Here is a 21,442-nt window from a genome sequence, read left to right as displayed (position 1 = left end):
GGGAGTCAAACCCACGTCAATGAAATGACTACCATCGCCCTAACTCTCTGCGCCAAGTCAACCGATGGCAAAGCGATGATTTAATTTAGCGAGAATTTGCGTTTTTCCTTTGTTCTTCCTGTATGCAACCTTGATGACGTCATGAACAGCGTAGCTTCTGATTGGTTAATTGTTCGTGGTTGGCTCGTGGTTTATTAGAAATCTGCTTGTTAAAGTGGCTACCCGCTGATGTTGGTAGCGCTATCATGCGTGACATGACTCAACACGTGATTATCTGGTCGTCTTTATCGAAAGATTTTGATACAAAGAAATTTAACTGAATACATCGCCACAACCAGCGTTTCCTAATGGGTTAGTGCAAAGGAGTAGTAATTTCGATTGCATGGGTTCGATTCCCACCCTCTGCTAATACTATTTTTTCTTCTACAACTGAACTGAGTGCAAGAAGGATCGTAGTGACTGCAATCAATGGAGTTTATGAAAAAAATTGTGACTAAAACACAGGGGCTCTATCCACTTTTAGAATTCGGGGGGGGGGGTGATTTTTAGACAGTGGGTTAAAATCGTTTTAGTTATCCCAAACCACTCCAATAAGTGGAGGGGGGGTGATCACTTTTTTTGGGTTTCATCATCAGCTTCAGATGATTGTGAATATGTTACTGATGAAGAGAGAGAAAAAAGATGTAGAGTTGATAAAGTTAGTGCATCAAATAAAACCAAAACTGCATACAAAAATAAATTTGTTAAAGGATGGCAAACTGACAAGCGGTTTTCAGGCTGGATATTGAATAAAGACAGCAAACCATATTGCAAAGTATGTGGCACTTTTGTGTACTGTTCCAAATCAGGGTTAATTTGGTACGCTGCCACAGAAAAGCATCAAGCTAACTTTAATTCGGCAAGAAACACTGTAGGGGTCTCGGCAATGTTCGAAAGAAATATTGACACTAAATCTAATGACATTGAAATAAAATGATGCTCAGATTCCATCCTATAGCAGGCCTACTCAACAGTATGTTCTGATTCATAAAGTTATGAAATATGTGTAATTTCTTGTAATAACTAAAATGACAACCTTTATTCAGGTCATACTTTTGAAGTACCAGTCGGTAATATATTTCATGAACAGCAAGGGCAACGCTGATGCAGAGTCAGTCTTAGAAATTTAATTTTGTATCAAGATTATTATCACCTATTCAGTCTGTTCCAATGACTGTTGTTTCTCTTTAGCCTAAATGAGTGTAATTTGGCTCATTTTGCCTTTTTTTTTTCACCACTTAGGCTACATATGCAGTGCCAGTGTTTACTGTTCACAATTAGTAGGCTAATGTTTTTAATAACTGAGTCTGAGTGTTAAGAGTACCGTATTAACTGAGTGTTACTGTGCTCCTATGATGTAATCATGTGGTGTTTATACTACAGCAGGTGTGAATGTGTTGAGATACTTCTTGTGTGGTGTATTATTTATATTCCCTGCCATAATGCCACTGCCCACTGGACAGTAATATGTCAAAATTATGGTATTAGATTGGGTTTGTCAACTAAATCAGCCATGCTACTGCCTGCAAGGTGTTGTTTTTTGTAGCAATTTGAGAAGCCTACCGTACCACTTCTTCAATTTACTGATTTTCTGTTCTTTCAGGTTAAAACGTAACTTAGGTGAGATTAAAAACTTTAAAGTTGTATTGGCACCTTTTTTAACTCAAATAACGTCAAAAATAACATCACTTATCAAGGAAATTTTGAAGGATTTCCGACTGAGAAAAAAGGGATTTTTTAGGACAAAAAAGGAAATTGAAAAGGATTTATCAATTGTCAGAAGTGGAAGCACTGGGTTAAAGTGCCTACCACTCGCAACAGTACGGTAGGCTATTTCTTATTTTAACTTCCATTCAAGCTAGAGGCGCTAAGCAACTGAGGTAACAAGATTGGTATTTTCACATTGATTCAACGTCGCAGATAAAGTAAAGCAAAATGGTTTCACGCAGTGCAACACATGCAGGGAGTTGGTATGCCAAATCAGGTAGGTTTTGAGAGGTCTGTGCCTAATGTGTGACAAAAGTTTGAAATTAAAACCTTTTTTATTGTTTGCTTAAGTAAAATTTGGTGAATATATTCATCTTGAAACCAGCTAAATTTAATAAGTGGTAGTTAAAATGGTCAGTTTTCCTAAACCTTAACTTTTCAAATGATTTTTTTAATCAATACATCACCAATCTGGAGAATAAAAAAACAAGGTATAAATTGTGACTTTGTATTTTACATAAAAAGATTTATGCAAAATGGTGACTCAACGCTTATAGACAAACTTTTATTGTGGTTTAGCAACTCGAGCTTTTTAGTTCTTGATACAAGAAAATCAATTTAGCTGCAAATGTTGGATTTTGTTAATACTTTTGGGCTATTGTTTATACACAACAAAAAACAGTTTGTCCGCATGACATGTGCAAGTGCTTGCATTAAGCAGTAGGCTATTGGTAACTGGATATGTTATTGTGGCGATATTGAAGCAAAATAACAAAACAAACAGTCTGTCCCGTTAGCACAATGGTTTCACGCCCGGCTCAAGATTATGCGGCCCAAGTTTGACTCTCGGGGTGTGCACTTGAGCAACGCATTTCAGGACTGCTCTTCATTCAGCGACATCTGGTGAATAGAATAATTCTCTGGCAATAATAATTTAACAATCTGAAAACTTCACTCTGCCAATCTCGGTAACCGGCTCTGTGTCAAGAGCCTCTACAAGTATGCGAAACTACCAGGAATAACCAATCAAGGCTTTGTCAGTCCGAGAAAAAGATTCAAAACCAAACCAAAATGCATTGACTTGATTCAGTTGGTCGCCTAAATTGTGAATGTATATGAACTGAATTTCCCTGTAAATTGTTATATACAGTAGACCTCCCCAATCCCCGGACTTTCTTCTGTTTTCTTCTATATTGTGACTTTTCTGCATGGGTTTTCAATGTTGATTTCAAAAATATGCATAAAATTTTTTTTCGATCAATTTCTTGGAAGTTATTCGCTGTTGCTTAGCAACAAATTTTCATAAAAACTACAAAATTCCCCTTTAAAACCCCTTTACTTTTAACCTAGTATGTTGATATCTAAATTATCTGAAAGCACTTCTTCAGCTGAAGAATTTAAAATTTTTTTTATTAAAATTGGACAATCGGTACCAGAGTTATGACCATTTAAGTACCCAGATTATGCAGTCACGCATGACTGATTTTTGTTAGTTTATTGGCAAATGATACTAGAAAAATGGTGAAAGTTGCTGTCAAGGGGTTTTTGGGGGTAAGGAGTTCAAAAAATATATTAAAAAGTGTCTCAGAGCAACAGAAGAAAAGTTATTAAAAAATTGATACGAACAGTCATGCATGAATGATTTTGTCGCAGTCGCTTCATTCCTACAATGAGATGTATTCCTTAGGCACCACAAACGTTAAATGCCTGGAGTCATATACAGTATAACGTGGAACCGATCATCTCAATGTAGCTTACATCTGTGTACCCATTGCACTTGATGTTAAAATACACGCTTCATTGCTCGGAAAGAGCTCTGATCAAGTGCAAGATGGTCACGTTCCGCCACAATTTCAATAGCATCTCTCACCCAGCATAATGTAGTCTATGTATCTAAATCATGTGGAAAAAATGGATTAAGTCAGCTGAACTTAACGTTATCCTTCTGTGATGCATTTCAGGTTTCACAATTAATCAGTTAGCATTTTCTACTTGTATCTTGTATGTATAACGTATTGTATACACTTCTGTCTAATATTCCGTGTGTATTCATTTATCCATCATGGAGCTGAGGAAGAGTAAAATGAACAATGGTGGTTTGCTTGGTAATTTGCAGCCTTTAAAACATTTTAAGGAAGGACAATTTGGACCAACTACTGGAGATGTTCTTCAGAAATACATATATCATTTTCAATTAAATCCTCGTACCACCGGAGTGGGAAGCTTGCAGCTTGGGATACAGCAGTATGTCTAGCAAAAGTATGGCAGCCTGCTTGCATTCCACTGATGACAAAACAAAATATCCAAAACAAAATTATTCGTTTGGTTGATGAATACAAGAAATACAAATATGCCAAAAAGGAATCTGCTGCCTCAATTAATTTTCGAGAAACACTGCCAACACGATTTATGATATCTGCTAAGAATGCCGAAAATTTTATTAACAAAAACAAAACATTGCTACCAGAAGATAAGGCAGAAGATATACAGTTTCTTAAATTTTGATCTTCTCAGCAGTACTTTGAACTATTGATTCCATGTCACTTTCACTCAATCCATTAATACAATCTCTAAATTTTGAAAAGAATGGATCATTTGGACCAGAAGTTGGACCCAATTTACACCTTACTGCTGCTGACAAGATGACTTCAAGGATGTGGTGCTGACACGCAAACCAAAACAGTGATTTTCCATAAAGATCTCCAAATAGATAATAGCACCATTTTCACTGCCGGTATTTGCACTTGTATCAAATGAGAGACCAACATTACAACATTCTCTTCGATCTTTCACTCTTGCAAGAGCAATAAAATGCTTTGTGCTATATGTTTTCCAGTGTCTTCTGAAATTAGAATGTCACCTAGCAACTTCTCCTTATTTATGCCATACTCCTGTGACACAGATAGCTAAAAACTCATGCATTTGTCTCCTTTGTTTTCTTCGCTTCCCATCGAAGTGGACTACCAGATGTTCAGGGAAGATAAATTGGTCTTTTATGGTAGTAGCAGATTCAAGCTCATTGTGTTATCAGTTTTTCTCGAAATTTAATTGAGGCAGCAGATTCCTTTTTGGCATGTTTGTATTTCTTGTATTCATCAACCAAACGAATAATTTTGTTTTGGATATTTTGTTTTGTCATCAGTGGAATGCAAGCAGGCTGCCATACTTTTGCTAGACATACTGCTGTATCCCAAGCTGCAAGCTTCCCACTCTGGTGGTTACGAGGATTTAATTGAAGATGATATATGTATTTCTGAAGAACATCTCCAGTAGTTGGTCCAAATTGCCCTTCCTTAAAATGTTTTAAAGGCTGCAAATTACCAAGCATACCACCATTGTTTATTTTACTCTTCCTCAGCTCCATGATGGATAAATGAATACACACGGAATATTAGACAGAAGTGTATACAATACGTTATACATACAAGATACAAGTAGAAAATGCTAACTGATCAATAATGAAACCTGAAATGCATCACAGAAGGATAACGTTAAGTTCAGCTGACTTAATCCATTTTTTTCCACATGATTTAGATACATAGACTACATTATGCTGGGTGAGAGATGCTATTGAAATTGTGGCTGACCGTGACCATCTTGCACTTGATCAGAGCTCTTTCCGAGCAATGAAGCGTGTATTTTAACATCAAGTGCAATGGGTACACAGATGTAAGCTACATTGAGATGATCGGTTCCACGTTATACTGTATATGACTCCAGGCATTTAACGTTTGTGGTGCCTAAGGAATACATCTCATTGTAGGAATGAAGCGACTGCGACAAAATCATTCATGCATGACTGTTCGTATCAATTTTTTAATAACTTTTCTTCTGATGCTCTGAGACACTTTTTAATATATTTTTTGAACTCCTTACCCCCAAAAACCCCTTGACAGCAACTTTCACCATTTTTCTAGTATCATTTGCCAATAAACTAACAAAAATCAGTCATGCGTGACTGCATAATCTGGGTACTTAAACGGTCATAACTCTGGTACCGATTGTCCAATTTTAATAAAAAAAAATTTAAATTCTTCAGCTGAAGAAGTGCTTTCAGATAATCTAGATATCAACATACTACATTAAAAGTAAAGGGGTTTTAAAGGGGAATTTTGTAGTTTTTATGAAAATTTGTTGCTAAGCAACAGCGAATAACTTCCAAGAAGTTGATCGAAAAAAATTTTTATGCATATTTTTGAAATCAGCATTGAAAACCCATGCAGAAAAGTCACAATATAGAAGAAAACAGAAGAAAGTCCGGGGATTGGGGAGGTCTAATATACAGTATATATAATTGTGATCAGGGCTGCGATTTTTGCCTTTTTCGGTGACGAGGTCACTCGACACGCGCCATCACTATTCGACAAACGCCGTGCCTTACGGAAAAAAAAAAACGAAAAAAAGGAAAATTAAAAGGAAAAAAAAACTGAGAGAGGACGAAACGTCGTCAGGAACAATCGGGGGGGGGGGGGGCATCACGTGATGCAATCATGAAAGAGCTGACTTACGTAAACTTTCCTTCGCCAGGTACTTCAAAGCAAGGTCTAAAAGTGACGCTTCACACGAGAAACTCCCAAGGCGTCAGCGCCGTCATTTTGAACACTGCGGGAGAATGCTTTGATCGAAGTTCCAACGCCTGGCATCAAACATTTCGCAACACACGTTTCGTGCTATTCGACATACAACGGGTTTCTTTTATAGATGAAATAACTTAGGTTACGTTGAGTTGTCAACGTCTATGCCACTGCCAGTTTGTATTTTGCCGTTTGAGACAGCCTAGTTTCCGACCAGATGTTCAGAAATACAGATGAAAAAAGCCGCTATTTTTATGGAAAGGACTTCTCTTCCAGAACATTTTGAACACTGCGGGAAAACGCTTTGATCGAAGTTCTAACGCCTGCCATCAAACATTTCGCCACACACGTTTCGTGCTATTCGACACAACGGGTTTCTTTTATAGATAAAATAACCGAAGTAGGCTACTTTTAGTTGTCAACGTGTTTGCAAGTTTGTATTTATGTCTGACTTATGCACTTGTTGTTCCAAGATTGCAGAAATGTTTTGCAATGTGAATAAAGAATAGTAGACAGATAAACACGGTTGCAACTCGACTTCCTTCCACTAAAAGAGTTTCTGTGATTACGTAATGGGTGATTTTGCACATTCACAAAAGCACACAACCCAGCTAGCAAAACCTGTCGTTTTTACATTGATTCAACGTCTGCAGACGTTGAATCACAACGCATGACATGTATAAACAAGTTTGCTGGCTGGGAAGTCTGGACATCTGCATTCTGCAGGAAATTTGTCTCGCAACAGGCGAGATGCCATCCATTGAAAGATTTAACAATGATGGATTTATGTAGCCAGTGCATGATGACGTAAACAAATTTAAGATTTCCTTTCCGTTATATAACTTAAAGCAGGTGATTGACACAGGAGAAAATAATTGCAGAAGTACACAATAAAAGAACACAATAAAGCCTACTTATTACGCAAGTTTGTTTTACATCAAGAAAATAGCCTAGTTTCCGACCAGATGTTCAGAATCAGAAACACAGAAAAGAAAGGCCGCTATATATAAGAGTTCGCTTCTAGAAGAATAGTAGGTAGTCACTGGGAGTGGACAAGGCAAGGTAATATTTTAGGGAAGTTGTAAGAACAGCATAGCTTTGCCCAACTACAGATAGGATAGTCTTCAGTTAGTCAGTATTTTATAATGACTAAAAAACGAAAGAATCCTCCGACAACACGGATGGCAAAAGATTCGATCGGTCTTACCGAGAAGCGGTTAAGGTTCAGCAAACAGCGAGTGAAGTGCGGGATCTGTTAAAGAGATGCCAAAGGAAAAATTCTCTATCACGCAGTAATTCGCGGCCAAATGCTTATAATCTGACTCTTGTGACGTCATACCACTATTCGACAAACAAACGCAGAATTTTTGGTCGTTCGACAAGAAAGAAAAAATCGCAGCCCTGATTGTGATGTAGTTATTTTGTATCTATTGGCCATCTCGTCATAACCATATTTTCTATACATTACAGTTATCATTTTTTTGGCCAAACCTTTCAAACTGAAAAGTTTAGCCAAAAAAAGTCTATCTGCACTTTGAATTTAGGAAATGTAGTAAATCAAGTTTAAAATATTTTTCTAAATCAATATTAGATAGTGCAGCCTGCGAATTGTAAGGTTGTTCTATGCCACTTATATGACTTTTTAAACTATGAATAATTTTGAAGTAATTTTGCCCATGCAGGCTCCAAGTTAAGTCAGCAACTCCACCAATGGCTTTCTGATGCATCTTCTTCTTCCCATGGACCTGCACGTGTCATAATATCACCCCATGCTGGTTATTCATACTGTGGTTCTTGCGCTGCCCACGCTTATAAACAGATTGATCCAACTAATGTGTAAGGAATTTGAGGCGCTGTAGTTTTTGTTGAATGCATGTATTGTACAACTGAATTAGCCTACTCAATAAATGTAACCATAGGCGCCGACTTTTATTTTTGCACGGGGTGGCGGATAGCACAATATGGCAACCTAAAAACTTTTAAACTGCATGTTTTTGTTTGATTTTTACTAAGCGTGTTTCGTAGATGCAATTGTCTTTTCACACCTGATTTGTAGCTTGATAATTTACAAAGCAACTTTAAAACAAAGCACAGGAGGTATGTCGTGAATTTTATTGTTACGTTTGCTGCTCTGACACTTAACATTTGGTAAAAGTATTTTTGCGAACAGCAGCTCTGTCAATCCAACTGTTAATTAACTGGCCAAGTTGTAACCGTGAAGCTTCAGCTTGATAAACATTTAAAATTAGGATGTGGTCACGGCCTACTAGAACACGGCCAAATATGTTGCTATTTTGGAAAATTTCTAAGAGTCTTAATATTGTTACTATCCTAGCCATGACAAACCTGTCATTTTCCCACTTACAGATAGCCTACAAAAGTATGTAAAATAAGCAATAGGCTATTTGCATCTACATATTTTTGGCTTGTTTTGCCGGAGATTAGATATGTATGTTAAGCACAATTTATGCAATAGTAATGTAAAATATGTAATATAAATACTTTCCAACCGCACCCTGGAGGTAGTCTCATAATACAGTCGTTAAAAATACAGTCGTTGTCGTTGGTTAATTGCTTGTAGGATCTATTGTAGGATAGATTGTATATAGATTGTATATAGAATAATAGATTGTATATAGATTGTAGGATCTATATAGCTATCTATTGGCGAAAGATTTTTTTGCAGGATCTTTCGCCAATAGATAGCTATATTTTATTTTCAAAATTAAATTTGACGAAAAACAAAACGAACTAAGATTTAAATTGGCACAAGCTTACAACATAGAATCCAAAAAAAATCTATGATACCGTATGTTAAATGCAACATGCAATTGCACAAAAAGTGACACACCAAACGACATTACCTCCAGGGTGCAGTTGGAAAGTCTTACATTATTATTGTGTAAACTGTGCTCAACGTTCATACCTAATCTGTCACCCGGTGTAGTAGGTGAGACCTGTCAGTGTATAGCTCCGTTGCGGAAGAATGTGTTAATCTGTGGTGAATCAACAAACTGTAGAAGACTAGATAGAAGAATACCTAATCTCCGGTTAAACAAGCCAAACATATGTCTGGGTGCAAATATTGCTTGTTTTACTTACTTCTGGAAATGGGAAGATGACAGGTTTGTCATAGCTATGATTAGGTAACAATTCAGACTCTTAGAAATTTTCTCAAATAGCAACATATTTGGCCGTGTTCTAGTAGGTCGTGACGTGGTTCAATCGCTGTTGCGTCATGGTATATCGCAAGTAGGTTTTTATGCACTTGAGTGCACTAAACGATCGCTTCGCCTCGCAGGCGGTGGAAGGCAACGATAAGTATATTTTCACAATGCAGACCACGTTTGGAAGCATTAATGAAAATGTTTCATTGCTTGCAATAGATCAAGCAGTTGCGACATAGTTGAAACAAATACCCGGTTTCTGTACAAACTTTTACAGAGTTCTGAATTAATGGAGTTAACGACGCCACATTTATTTTGTTGTGCGAAATTGCCCATTTGCAAATCGGATAGAATGCTCTATCTTTGCATCTATCGTATTCTAGCGACGGGAATTTGCTCTCCCACGATTTTTGATAGCTTCTCCCTTCAACAGCGATTATCCTGCTCGTACTCGGTTCTTCCACCTCCCTGATTGTGCTAATGCCTTTTGGCAGTGGCACACTTTCGTTTCATTCAGGCGTTTGGTCACTTTCATGCTGGCTGAAATCTTGACTAGACGCAACAAAAAAATGACTCAATGGAAGGCTGCAATTTTGAACGCTTTTTCAGTGGCATCTTTAAGCTGAAAAAACTGGAATGTCGGCGAAAACTTTTAATGGACGACTTTTTGTATTTTTTTCTATGATGTCACAAGCAACTCCTATGTCAGACCCAGGGCTGCGATTTTTGCCTTTTTCGGTGACGAGGTCACTCGACACGCGCCATCACTATTCGACAAACGCTGTGCCTTACGAAAAAAAAAAACGAAAAAACAAAAGAAAATAAAAAGGAAAAAAAAAAAACTGAGAGAGGACTAAACGTCGTCAGGTCGAGGAACAATCGGGGGGGGGGGCATCACGTGATGCAATCATAAGAGTGCTGATTTATGTAAACTTTCTTGCGCCAGGTACTTCAAAGCAAGGTCTAAAAGCGACGCTTCACACGAGAAACTCCCAAGGCGTCAGCGCCGCCATTTTGAACACTGCGAGAGAATGCTTTGATCGAAGTTCCAACGCCTGGCATCAAACATGTCGCCACACACGTTTTGTGCTATTCGACACAACGGTTTTTTTTTATAGATAAAATAACCGAAATAGGCTACTTTAATTGTCAACGTATTTGCAAGTTTGGATTTATGTCTGACTTATGCACTTGTTGAACTCCAAGATTGCAGAAATGTTTTGCAATGTGAATAAAGAATAGTAGACAGATAAACACGGTTGCAACTTGACTTCCATCCACTAAAAGGGTTTCTGTGATTACGTAATGGGCGATTTTGCATTCACAAAAGCACACAACCCAGCTCGCAAAACCCGTCGTTTTTACATTGAAAAAACGAGAACCGAAAAATATATCATACTAGAGTAGTCTATCTGATGTTTGATTTGTAGTGATGTAATAATACCAAAAGTAGCGATACGCACGCTATTACGTTAAATCACGTTAAATAACTCAGGGGGAAGTAAGTTAATTTTGGGTTGATTCAACGTTTGAGTCAGCACAAATCTATTTAATTTTCCGGGCGGGTTACATTGCGTACCCAGACAGCAAAAATCATCATTTTTACATTGATTCAACGTCTACAGACGTGAAGTCAATGCAAAAATAACGAATTTTGCTGCCTGCGTAACAATTCCCAAGAAGAAATTTACGTTTGTTTTACATTAATTTGACATCTAGCGACTTTGAATTATCATAAAATAACGTTATATTATTGTTCAACCAGGTACCGGTAACAAATTAATATCTCACTGCGAGATGATTGCCTCGATTTACGTTTACACTAACATAATTTCGGCACAATTGAGATACTGCGAGCAAACACGAGTCTGTTTGATAAAGAACTAGCTGTCAGAATCGGAATCATGAGACGCTGTATGGGAGGATGAAGCTGTCGCATCGTCACTGGAATACTTGAAGACGCAAAACTGCCCGTTCATGAACGCGCAATGCCATATGATCAGAAGCATTATTTTTCTTTTCTGCCGAAGAACCGTTTATCCAATTTTGTACTACTTTTTTAACTTGACCCCGTAGCTTTTCTAATTCCGATTTGTTTCCGTCATAAAATTCTTTACAAATATTGCAAAATACCACACTAACTTTTCCTTCTGTTTGATAATCTATAGCAGGTAAATTCCACTTTTTAACTGTATCTTCTTTCACGATGATTTATATTCGCAACGACACCGGTAAACAATAAGCATTCGATGAAAGAATAACTTTTGCGTAACAATAAGCCGGTATTTATAAGGTTGCAAACTTTTTACAGTTCACAAGAGCATTGTCAGCGCATAAAATAGCTTGCGTGATGCTCTGAGCTACCGCCGTGTGACACGCGATGAAGAAGCGCATAAAATTTCGTTTGATTAAACACTAAAGCATACGGCAATTGCTGCAGCAATCCAAGGTGTGTTGATTTGGCGACGGCAATGTTTTTACCGTCGTAGATGGAATCACTCAACCAGCGTGTGATTAAAAACTTAAAGTAAGTAACTCTGACACCACACAACTTGTGCGGTAACTCGCGGCCAAACGCTTATAATCTGATTCTTGTGACGTCATATTACTATTCGACAAACAAGCGTAGAATTTTTGGTCGTTCGACAAGAAAGAAAAAATCGCAGCCCTGGTCAGACCAATAAATTCCTCCTCACAGTTTGTCACGCATTGACACGCAATATTACTGCATGAAGTAGATAACAAAGTAGAAATTAAAGCATGAAGTAGATGACAGTACACTCCAATTGGAAAATAATTCAAAATCTTGAGTAATTGAAAAAGGTTGCTTTTATTATTGGGAATTGGCAGAGGGTGTACCGTTGTAGCTTTCCTCGAATAGAATCATGTAAACGTGTAAATTTGCAGAACGTTAAAACTGCTACTTTACTAAGTGCACTTTTTAAATAAAAACTCAAAAAGTTTCGAAAATTGTAGTTTTTTAATGAAATTTGAAAATAGATATTCATTTAGGGGGTGGAACTATCAATCATCGAGATAATTTTATTTCCAAGTATTTTATAGCTGTCATAATTTATAGCGATATTATGAGCAGTTTAAAATTTTTCAAAAAAGATTTTTGAGGGAGACAATAGAAAGATCGTATTTTATTGATTAATAAATCCCATTGTAAACCTAACAAATGTAACAATGACTTATGCCAAGTAACAAATAAAACGATCGCAACAACAAGGAAAAAACTCGTAGCCACGTGTTACGTAATCTTCACGTAGCTTGCTTGATGTTACGCGAGTATCATGCTTGTGACAAAAACAATCATTTTCTTCGCAATACTGTATTGGTTCACCTCTTGCTTTACGTTGACTTGAAGCGAAAACCAATCATCAAAAAAAAATTTAAACATCCGTTTAAATTACATTTATTTGCAGTAAGTAATGTAACCTAAAGCCACAGCGGTCACGGGGTGGCCACGTAACCCCGTAAGTCGGCGCCAGTGAATGTAACCACATATTCTATAAATTAGTATTTTTGTAAATAAAGCGTTTTCTAATTCTACTTTTCTCACAATAATTATATCTGAAGAATTACCTGAAGAATTTTCATGGCGAGTATCAACTGTCAGTGCTCATTGCTTTAATGAACACTGCTCGAGGATGTATTGTACGTAGATTTGTTCTGACAGCTAGGATGAACATTACCTACAGTATTGCCATTGGTATTCAGTTTCAAGTGAAATTTGTTAATCTAATAGTATTGAACTAAAATTTATGGATTGCCAGCTTGAGATGGGCTACTTTGCTCCTCACAAGCATAAACAGAAACAATAAAAAGAAACATAAACAGTTTGATAAATGTGTACACGGTCCTGCTCCACTGGGCTTAGTAACCAATAATGTAATACACGGGAATTATTTTTTGATATTTTCCAGTAACCTCATTTTAACCTTGCTGTTTTTACAGAAAGCGCGTATTTATTTTGGGTCCTTCTCATCATTATTATTTAGAAGAATGTGCTCTGTCATCAACAGAAACTTATGAAACACCACTGTATAACCTCTCCATTGATAGAGAAGGTATGTTCCAAGGCTAGCTCTCCTCTGCTACAGTATATAGTAAAAGCACCTCTGTAGCGTAAAATGGTTAATGGGTTAATTTAGCTTTGTTTTATTTGTCTTACTTTAAGCCACAATTTTGGGTCTGCTACTATTCGGTGAGTCCGATTCGGTGAGTCCGATTCGGTGAGTCCGATTCGGTGAGTCTGATTCGGTGAGTTCCTAACCTCTAACCCCTAACCCTAAAACGGCAATGATAATTAGGTTATGGTACCCAATAATTTAAAAAAAAAATTGAAAAAATCCCCCGTTAAGGGATCGGACTCACCGAATCGGACTCACCGAATCGGACTCACCGAAACGGGCCATTCCGACAATTTTCTAGACATGATGTCTTTTCATCTTTAAACATATGCAGAAAATTGGCATGTACGATACCATTTCCTTTTAAGTTTTGCTGTACCTTTAGGCTTTAGAGAGATATAAATCAATTGTGTTAAGTGCAAGTGATATATATAGGCTATTTATTGTTATTGCTGGCCTGGTGACTGGCCTGGCCCTGGCCCGTTTTAAAACTATCAGATAAAACTCATAAAACTGGCCTGGCCCGTTTTATCTGATAACGTGTGGCATTATACTCATTTAGTGGATTTTATGAGCTCGGCATGAGAGTCAATTTTGTTAACAATCAGATTGCAATCAATATAAATATTGATTTGCGTATCATGTGTGCCTAAAATATAATGGTCATCCACTGTTGTTTTAGTTTATGATGAACTACATGCCACTGGTATGTTTAAACAAATGTCACTTCAAACTGATGAAGATGAACACAGTATTGAAATGCAGTTGCCTTACATCGCAAAAGTTATGGAAAGGTATAGTTAGTCATCTTTATTGTCCCCATCATCATTGATGGAGAGACTCTTTAGTCTTTAAGTCTTTATTGTCGGGCTGAGAATTCCCCTTTTGAAGCTTGCTGGCAAAATCAGTGGTTGAGAGCTCTACGGCATGAATTAGTGGTGCGATACTAATGAGCCCAGCCTCACGGACAAAACACGTGTCTATTGCTATTAATCTACACTCGAGTGCTGAGGAACTTTCCACATGCTTGTTGAGACTCGAAGCTTTGACTTGTTAATGCAGTTGCAGGGATATGATGCAGTTGGTTTGGTCAATAAGATTAAACTGTTGATATGTAACGTTTTCTTATTTTCAGATGCGGATCCATGTATTCAAGTGTGTAGCTACTAGGTAAGCTGAAAGGATTAACTAGAATGATTGATTACCTTGTTCCATTTGTCACAGCAAACGTGGCAATTTCACCGTGGTACCTGTTCTAGTGGGGAGCTTAAAAGGTGAAGCAGAAAAAGAATATGGAAAGATTTTCAGCAAATATATCGCCGATCCCACCAATGTATTTGTGATATCTTCAGACTTTTGTCATTGGGGTAAGGAGACGGCTAGTTAAAACCACTTTCATTCTCTAATAGTTTGTTTGATATAAGGAAAATAGATTGGATGCTTGACACTTTCAGAAATGTTTCTTTGTTGATTGCAAGATCACTCGTGGAAACATTTTATACTTTTTTGTGAAAAATTATCTTGATTCTAATGTTGTTTTTTGTTTTTCACGCATTTATCCAGGAACTGGAACAAATGATACCCATCTGCGTATCATAAAATAGCACAACATAATATGACAAAAGATTAATTTTTTGTGCAAAATATTTGTCCACTATTTCGTCTCTGTCAGTGTATCTACGTTGAGCCAAATTTTACCTTTGTAGGTTGTTAAAAGTATCAACAAATAGTTAAAATAATCTACAAGGATAAAATTTGGCTTATCGTAGATACACTGAAAAAAGGGTGCTAGAGAAATGGTTACCAAACTTATGAGTTAATAAATGCTGCCCTATGTGAACTGAACGATGCTTGTGGTGCTATGTATAAATATTAAACTTGTCGGTTAACTTGCAGGTTCAAGATTTCGCTATGTGCATTATGAACCGGAGTATGGTGAGATCCATAAATCCATTGAGGCATTGGACACGAAAGTGAGTGATAACTTCTCTAGTTGTTGTGATATGGTACCGGTAACATGTGTGTTAAAAGCACTACTTTCTCTGGAATCGCAAAAACGTATGCACTCACAGTGAAAGCCTTTATTGCTAAAGTCAATTGTGTTGATTGATTTCAGGGAATGAAGATTATTGAGAACTTAGATCCAGGCGCGTTTTCTTCCTATTTGAACAAATACAAGAACACGATTTGTGGCAGACGCCCGATCGGTGTCATGCTAAATGTACGTACGTTATTTTAATTGGACAAGTAGCGATTTCATTTCTTGTGCAACTTACAGGTTGCGCGAATCCAGTTGCTTTAGCACAGGCGCGGATCTAGGAGTTTTTTTCGGGGGGGGGCCAGAAAATTTGAAAATCAATTAAACAGAAAGAAAAAGATAAAAGAGATATTAACAATGATACTACGACAGTAGCGTAGCCAGGAATTTTGAAAGGGGGGTTTTTTACGGCCGGCGGGCGAAGCCCATCGGCGTCTTCGCCAAATCCGACACCCAGCGGCGGGGGTCTGGGGGGCAGCCCCCAGAAAATTTTGAAAAATTACTTTGAATTTGGTGCATTCTGGGAGCATTTTCAACAAAAATGTGGGTATAAATATTCCTGTAAAATGGTGATAAGATCATGTTTTCTTCGGATTTTTCGGTAATAAACCTAAGTCTCTATGTTTTCTTGTTGCTAATTCCTGGCTGAAATATTTAAATGTTTGGTATTGGCAAAACTCGCTCTTTTAATGCAGTTTCGTTTAAAATTAGGAAAACTTTATTTTAGAGACACAGAGACTGAAAGCATTATTCTCAATATCGTGATGTCACACGCGTGCCAAAGGGGGAGGGGGTTGTAACCCCCCCTCCCCTTGGCTACGCCACTATACTACGACATATACGATATGCCATAAAATAAAATATACATTAAAAGAAACAGCCATTTCATCAATTGTGAATGTTTGAAAAATACATTTTGCTTGAATAAAAATTGCTAAGCATGCAAAGTAAACTTGAAATCTGGTTTAAAACCCTGTATGCAGTGTCCATGACCAATTGGATTTTTGTATGTTTGCAAGCATAGACGGCAATTGATTGAAATTATAATGAAGGCTAAAAACTATAAAACAGCCATTCAAGGTTTCAGATGGTTTCAACTGACGTCATTTGGTTCAGCATTGGTTTCAGCTGAGTCAGCTCCAACAAATGTTGCTATTAAAATGCATTTACAGTTGTATAACGGAATAAAGGAGTCTGATCGATGGATGATTTTAACCATAATAATAACAAAAAATTACCCCCCCCCCCCCCCCTCCCAGATAAGTTAAGTCTGCCGTGGGACTAATATCAGTTGTTTAGACGCATATCAAACGATTTGATGCGGATACATAGAATTTCAACAATAATTCCTCGCAACATTTCGGGGGGGGGGCCCGGGCCCCCTGCCCCCCCCCCCCCCCATAAATCCGCGCCTGCTTTAGCATATCCAACATTTGTATCAAAGCTACCCAGCAAGCAACTTTCAGCTCCACTTCACCAAATTTCTAGTCACAGTAGTCTATATAAGTGATTTTTGATGAGTGTATTTATTTCGAATGACTTAAACATAATTATACTGTAGCCCATATGTTTACCAACTGGTAAACCGGTGATTAATCAATTTTAATTTGGTGGTTAATTACAAACATTAACGCACTGGTCCATTGAAGCATTAGACACGGAAGTGAGTGATAACTTCTCTAGTTGTTGTGATATGCTACAGGTAACATGTTGGTACGTTAATGTTTGTTAACTTTACCCAGAATTAAATTACTTTAATGGGTTTTTTTTCTTGCATTCATCTATTCACTTAACGTGCTATGTGATTGATTGATTGATTGATTGAATCTTTATCCTCGGACTGGGAAAGCTTCTTGCAGGGCTTAATCCTGGCAGTTTCGCATACTTGTAGAGGCTTTGAATCACTGACGCAGGCCCGGTCACCGAGATTGACAGAGTGAAGTTTCCGATTGTTAAAGTCTTGTTGCCGGGGAACTATTCCATCCATTAGATGCCGCTGAATGGAGAGCAGTCCTTAACGTGCGTTGCTCAAGCGCACACCCCGAGAGTCGAACCAGCGCCGCTTGATCTTGAAGTTTCTTCGTTCCAGAAGTAACGACGCGTTAAACCAAGTTAGAGCTAATAATTCATCAAATATTAGCTCTAACTTGGTTTAACATTTCAGAGCCAAAAATGCAGTTGTGCCTTGATTTTCTTTCAGGCTGTGAAATATCTTCAAAACGGAATTGGTCTTCGATTGGAATTTCGCTTCTTAAATTACAAGCAATCTAGCCAATGTCGAGACCAAAGTGACAGCTCTGTGAGCTATGCCGCTGGTTCTTTAGTTGTTCTGGAATAATATCTTTATTTTAACGTGGTCTAGCCGTTGAAAACACGTAAAAATAACGACAATTTTCTTGCTTTGCAATGTTGCTGCTTCATCCTAAAAAGTATTGGAAACATGTGCTTTTATGTAGCTTTTTATCCTGCTTAGTTTTTTCTCTTTTTTCAGTATTGTAGTCACATACGTGAATGTGTCTGAGGATATCATCATCATAACCCAAAAATGAAATGGTTTTATAGCTTAAACTTCGATGTTAGCCGTGGTCGGTATTTTGACTGCTGTTTATTTCGCCAAAGAAATATTCAGAAGTTGAAGTTGGATGCATAAAACTTGCCAGACTGTACGGCATGACTACCCTTCACTGCTTATCAAGGTAGCCGATTGATTTAGGCCATTCGCTTCTCAATAGGCAATTTACCATCGCATCATGTAAAATTTATTCCCAAATTTGGTGCTTTGTCAATCTACGTACTGTAGCAATGTGAACATATTGTGACTTTGTTGAAAGCGATTATTAATTTTTACACTTTTCTACATTTGTATTCCACAACGATGATATTCGGTATTTTACCCGAAAAGTCTTAAAAATATTTTAAACGCAACCATGCCAGTCACTGTGGACCTGCAGGTTGTTTTATCAGTGGTTTGAAGCATGATTTCGTTGTTGAACTGCTTATCGTTGTAATGGTTGTTTTAGCACTATTACATCAGCAATTTATTTTCACGGCATTTCGTGAGATAATTGAGATTTGTTGACAATTTCCCCATGAAAGAGATGGTTTCTTGAAATTCTGATTTTCGCAAGTCATAGCCTGTATTCCATCGATGGAGATCGTCTGGTAGAGAGCCTATTCAAGGTTTTTGCAGGTGACAGTACAGTCCACTGTAAGTAGCTCGATTTCATTTTGCTTTTTGCAACTTGCGGAATATTAGTTGCTGCAAATTCATTAAACCAGGTGGTTACTTTTAACCAAGTCCAAAATGATACTGATGTGAGTAGGCTGCCACAGAGAAGAGAGAGAAATCATTTATTTCGTCTATTTTAAGAAGTTTAAAAATTTAACAAAATAAACAGCTGTTGATTTCATGCACTCGCGTGAACAGCATTGCATACAGCAGAAGTACCGAAGTTGAGTCGTAGCCTCCTAATTTAAATATAAAAGGGATTGCTGTATCACTGCATAGATGATGAGTCTGAGCTTCACTGGATTGCTTAATATTCATGGTGAAAGTTACAACTGACGTATTTCGTTGCATGTCAGAGCAGCCATGATCAAAATTACTTGTAAAGAAATACCTCACTCTTAAAGTTCCTTTCCAAGCTTGGGACGACTGTAGGCTCATGCAGAAGTAGTAAGAAAGTGCTTAATTTTTTTTAGTCAGATTTGCTACTGCTATAGGCTAATACTGACTCTTCTGTAATGCATCGAGTAGTTTGTTTTAAACTTTTGAGATCTAAAATGGTATAACAAACCTTGCAGACAGGTTTAGAACCTAAAGTAAATTTTAGGTTGTCTAAAATCGGCTTGTTAGACTTAAAGGTGCATAAGTAGTTAACCAACAAGCTTTTAGAATTTTAAGAACAAATTTTGGAACTACTACACAAGTGCAATAGATGTCAAAATAAATACGAGCATATCCTGAGTATATTGTTTTTTGTTTTTTTTCTGAATGCATCCCCCTATAGAGAGAGAGAAGTTCTTTTATTTGCATCAACAGCACATGTGGAAAAAACAATACAAGATTACAATGTGAACTAGGTTGTTTTAATGTTTGCCTTTAATGCCTTCAATGTTTGCCTGTTATTGATTTCGCCATAATCTAACCAACAGTTCAGGGCCGTTGACAGGATTTCTCGGGCCCGGTACCAAGTTATTTTCGGGCCCCCTTCATCGACAATGTTATGAATATAAAGGTTGTGTATAAACTTTTATTGATGTCGTTTAAGCATGGTCATTTAACAAATCTTGCGCAATCTTAAATTTTCTTGAACCGCAAAACTTACTATCTCTATCTAGCGGTTGCTTTTTTGAACTTTTATTTGTCACATGGCGCTAGAGTATTACTTCTCGCTTCCATTGATGTTTCACTGGTCATTCTAGACTCTCCAGAAGAGATTTTACAGCAAAGGTACCGTCAACTGGGGTAACTACGACAATGGGGGTAACAATGACTGCAATAAAATAGGTCTAGGCCTACTACTGCTGCTGTGATTAATATTAATATTGAACATTCTGTAAATATTCTATGTTGAATTTGTACAGCACTGCGTTCTTTTAAATGGGTGCAAAATAGCATATTCAATATGATATTGCAAGACGTGCTTGTTTGATTTTCTAATTTCTTGCCTTTAAATACAATTTCTTTTTTTTTTAATTCGTTTTGTTATCATTGAAGCCCCAGTGAAAGGATTTAATGATAAGCTGTTACAAAATATTCACATCTCATAGTTACCCCAACATTGAGGTATCTATGATAATTGAGGTAACTATGATAATTTTTTGAAGTTTTAAAAAAATACAAAGAAATTTAAAAAAAATAAAAATTGTTATTTTAGCTGATAGTCAAGACCCTAAATGTCATATATTCAGAAGTTTATGGATTTCCAATCGGTATTTAAATTTTTACATCATAAAACATTAAAAATATTATTGTAGTTAGCCTACCCCATTTGACGGTAGTGTAGACAGTCAGAAAGTTTTCAATTTGATTTGGGAAAGGTGTTTGGGCCTTGGTCAAACATTTGCTGATTGCTGCAATCTGAAGAGCGGTTTTGGTCTTATTTTTAGTGCAGAAATAGGGATATCAATCTTCTTTCCTGTGCCATTTCAGTTTTTGAGTTTGAACAAATCTTAGCCTGTTTATTTTGAAATTCGTGTTTAGGGTAGCCTAATATTCGTGGTTAGGAAAATCACTATACTAGACTAAATTCTTATTTTACTGTTTGGTGGCTGAAGTGGCTATTTTACCACCAGAAAGCTGAAGTGGGCCCGGTACCCAGAAGGGGGCCCGGCACTTTACCATCCGACGGCTGTTTTAACTTCTGATGGCAATTCCTTTAGATCTGACTAGGCTATATCAAGATCTTGATAATGTTTGAAGTCGCAGGGAATTTTTTAAATCCAGGCCCCTTAAATACTCCGGGTCCAAAAGAACCACCTAGACCCCCCTGTCAACGCCCCTGCAACAGTTGTACAATGCATTGTTTTGACAATTACATTTACTCTGCTTGTTTGTTAATACAGGCTGCGGACAAAATCCTTGGACTGCTTTAAAGTGTAATATTTCTGTAAACAGTGATTAAAATCGCAAAATATTTTAACGGTGTATGGTCAAGACAGTAACTAACAATCGTACAAAGTTTTATTCAATATGTCCCCCTCTGGCCTGAATAACAGACTCATGTCTACTTCTGAAACTCCCTACCGCTTTACGTAGGGTTTCTTTGGGTATTTTTT

The 21,442-nt window shown here is 37.3% G+C and overlaps 1 protein-coding gene across 2 annotated transcripts; it reads left to right on the top strand.

Moving 5' to 3' along the window:
• The first annotated feature begins 1,648 nt into the window (after window positions 1-1,648).
• Window positions 1,649-20,326, top strand: LOC145774242 (protein MEMO1-like). Of its 2 annotated transcripts, XM_082585427.1 has the most exons (8): window positions 1,649-2,023; window positions 8,003-8,156; window positions 13,448-13,560; window positions 14,306-14,417; window positions 14,848-14,990; window positions 15,520-15,596; window positions 15,740-15,844; window positions 17,862-20,326. In XM_082585427.1, exons 1-8 carry the CDS (start codon window positions 1,975-1,977, stop codon window positions 17,997-17,999), a joined length of 891 nt encoding a protein of 296 aa, XP_082441553.1. In that variant the 5' UTR covers window positions 1,649-1,974; the 3' UTR covers window positions 18,000-20,326. The 2 variants fall into 2 exon arrangements, with proteins under 2 accessions (XP_082441553.1, XP_082441554.1); XM_082585428.1 differs by lacking the exon at window positions 15,740-15,844.
• Window positions 20,327-21,442: the final 1,116 nt, after the last annotated feature.

The sequence above is a fragment of the Aplidium turbinatum genome, chromosome 7 (genome assembly GCF_918807975.1).
Source record: "Aplidium turbinatum chromosome 7, kaAplTurb1.1, whole genome shotgun sequence".
Taxonomy (NCBI): domain Eukaryota; kingdom Metazoa; phylum Chordata; class Ascidiacea; order Aplousobranchia; family Polyclinidae; genus Aplidium; species Aplidium turbinatum.
This window is presented reverse-complemented; position numbering and strand designations above follow the sequence as displayed.

Bases quoted from the DNA above. Each gene is read 5' to 3' on its own strand.
- LOC145774242 (XM_082585427.1), top strand. From the start codon at position 1,975: ATGGTTTCACGCAGTGCAACACATGCAGGGAGTTGGTATGCCAAATCA. The intron at 2,024-8,002 runs GTAGGTTTTGAG...TTGCCCATGCAG, and splicing joins GAGTTGGTATGCCAAATCAG to GCTCCAAGTTAAGTCAGCAA. The intron at 13,561-14,305 runs GTATGTTCCAAG...CTGTTGTTTTAG, and splicing joins CCTCTCCATTGATAGAGAAG to TTTATGATGAACTACATGCC.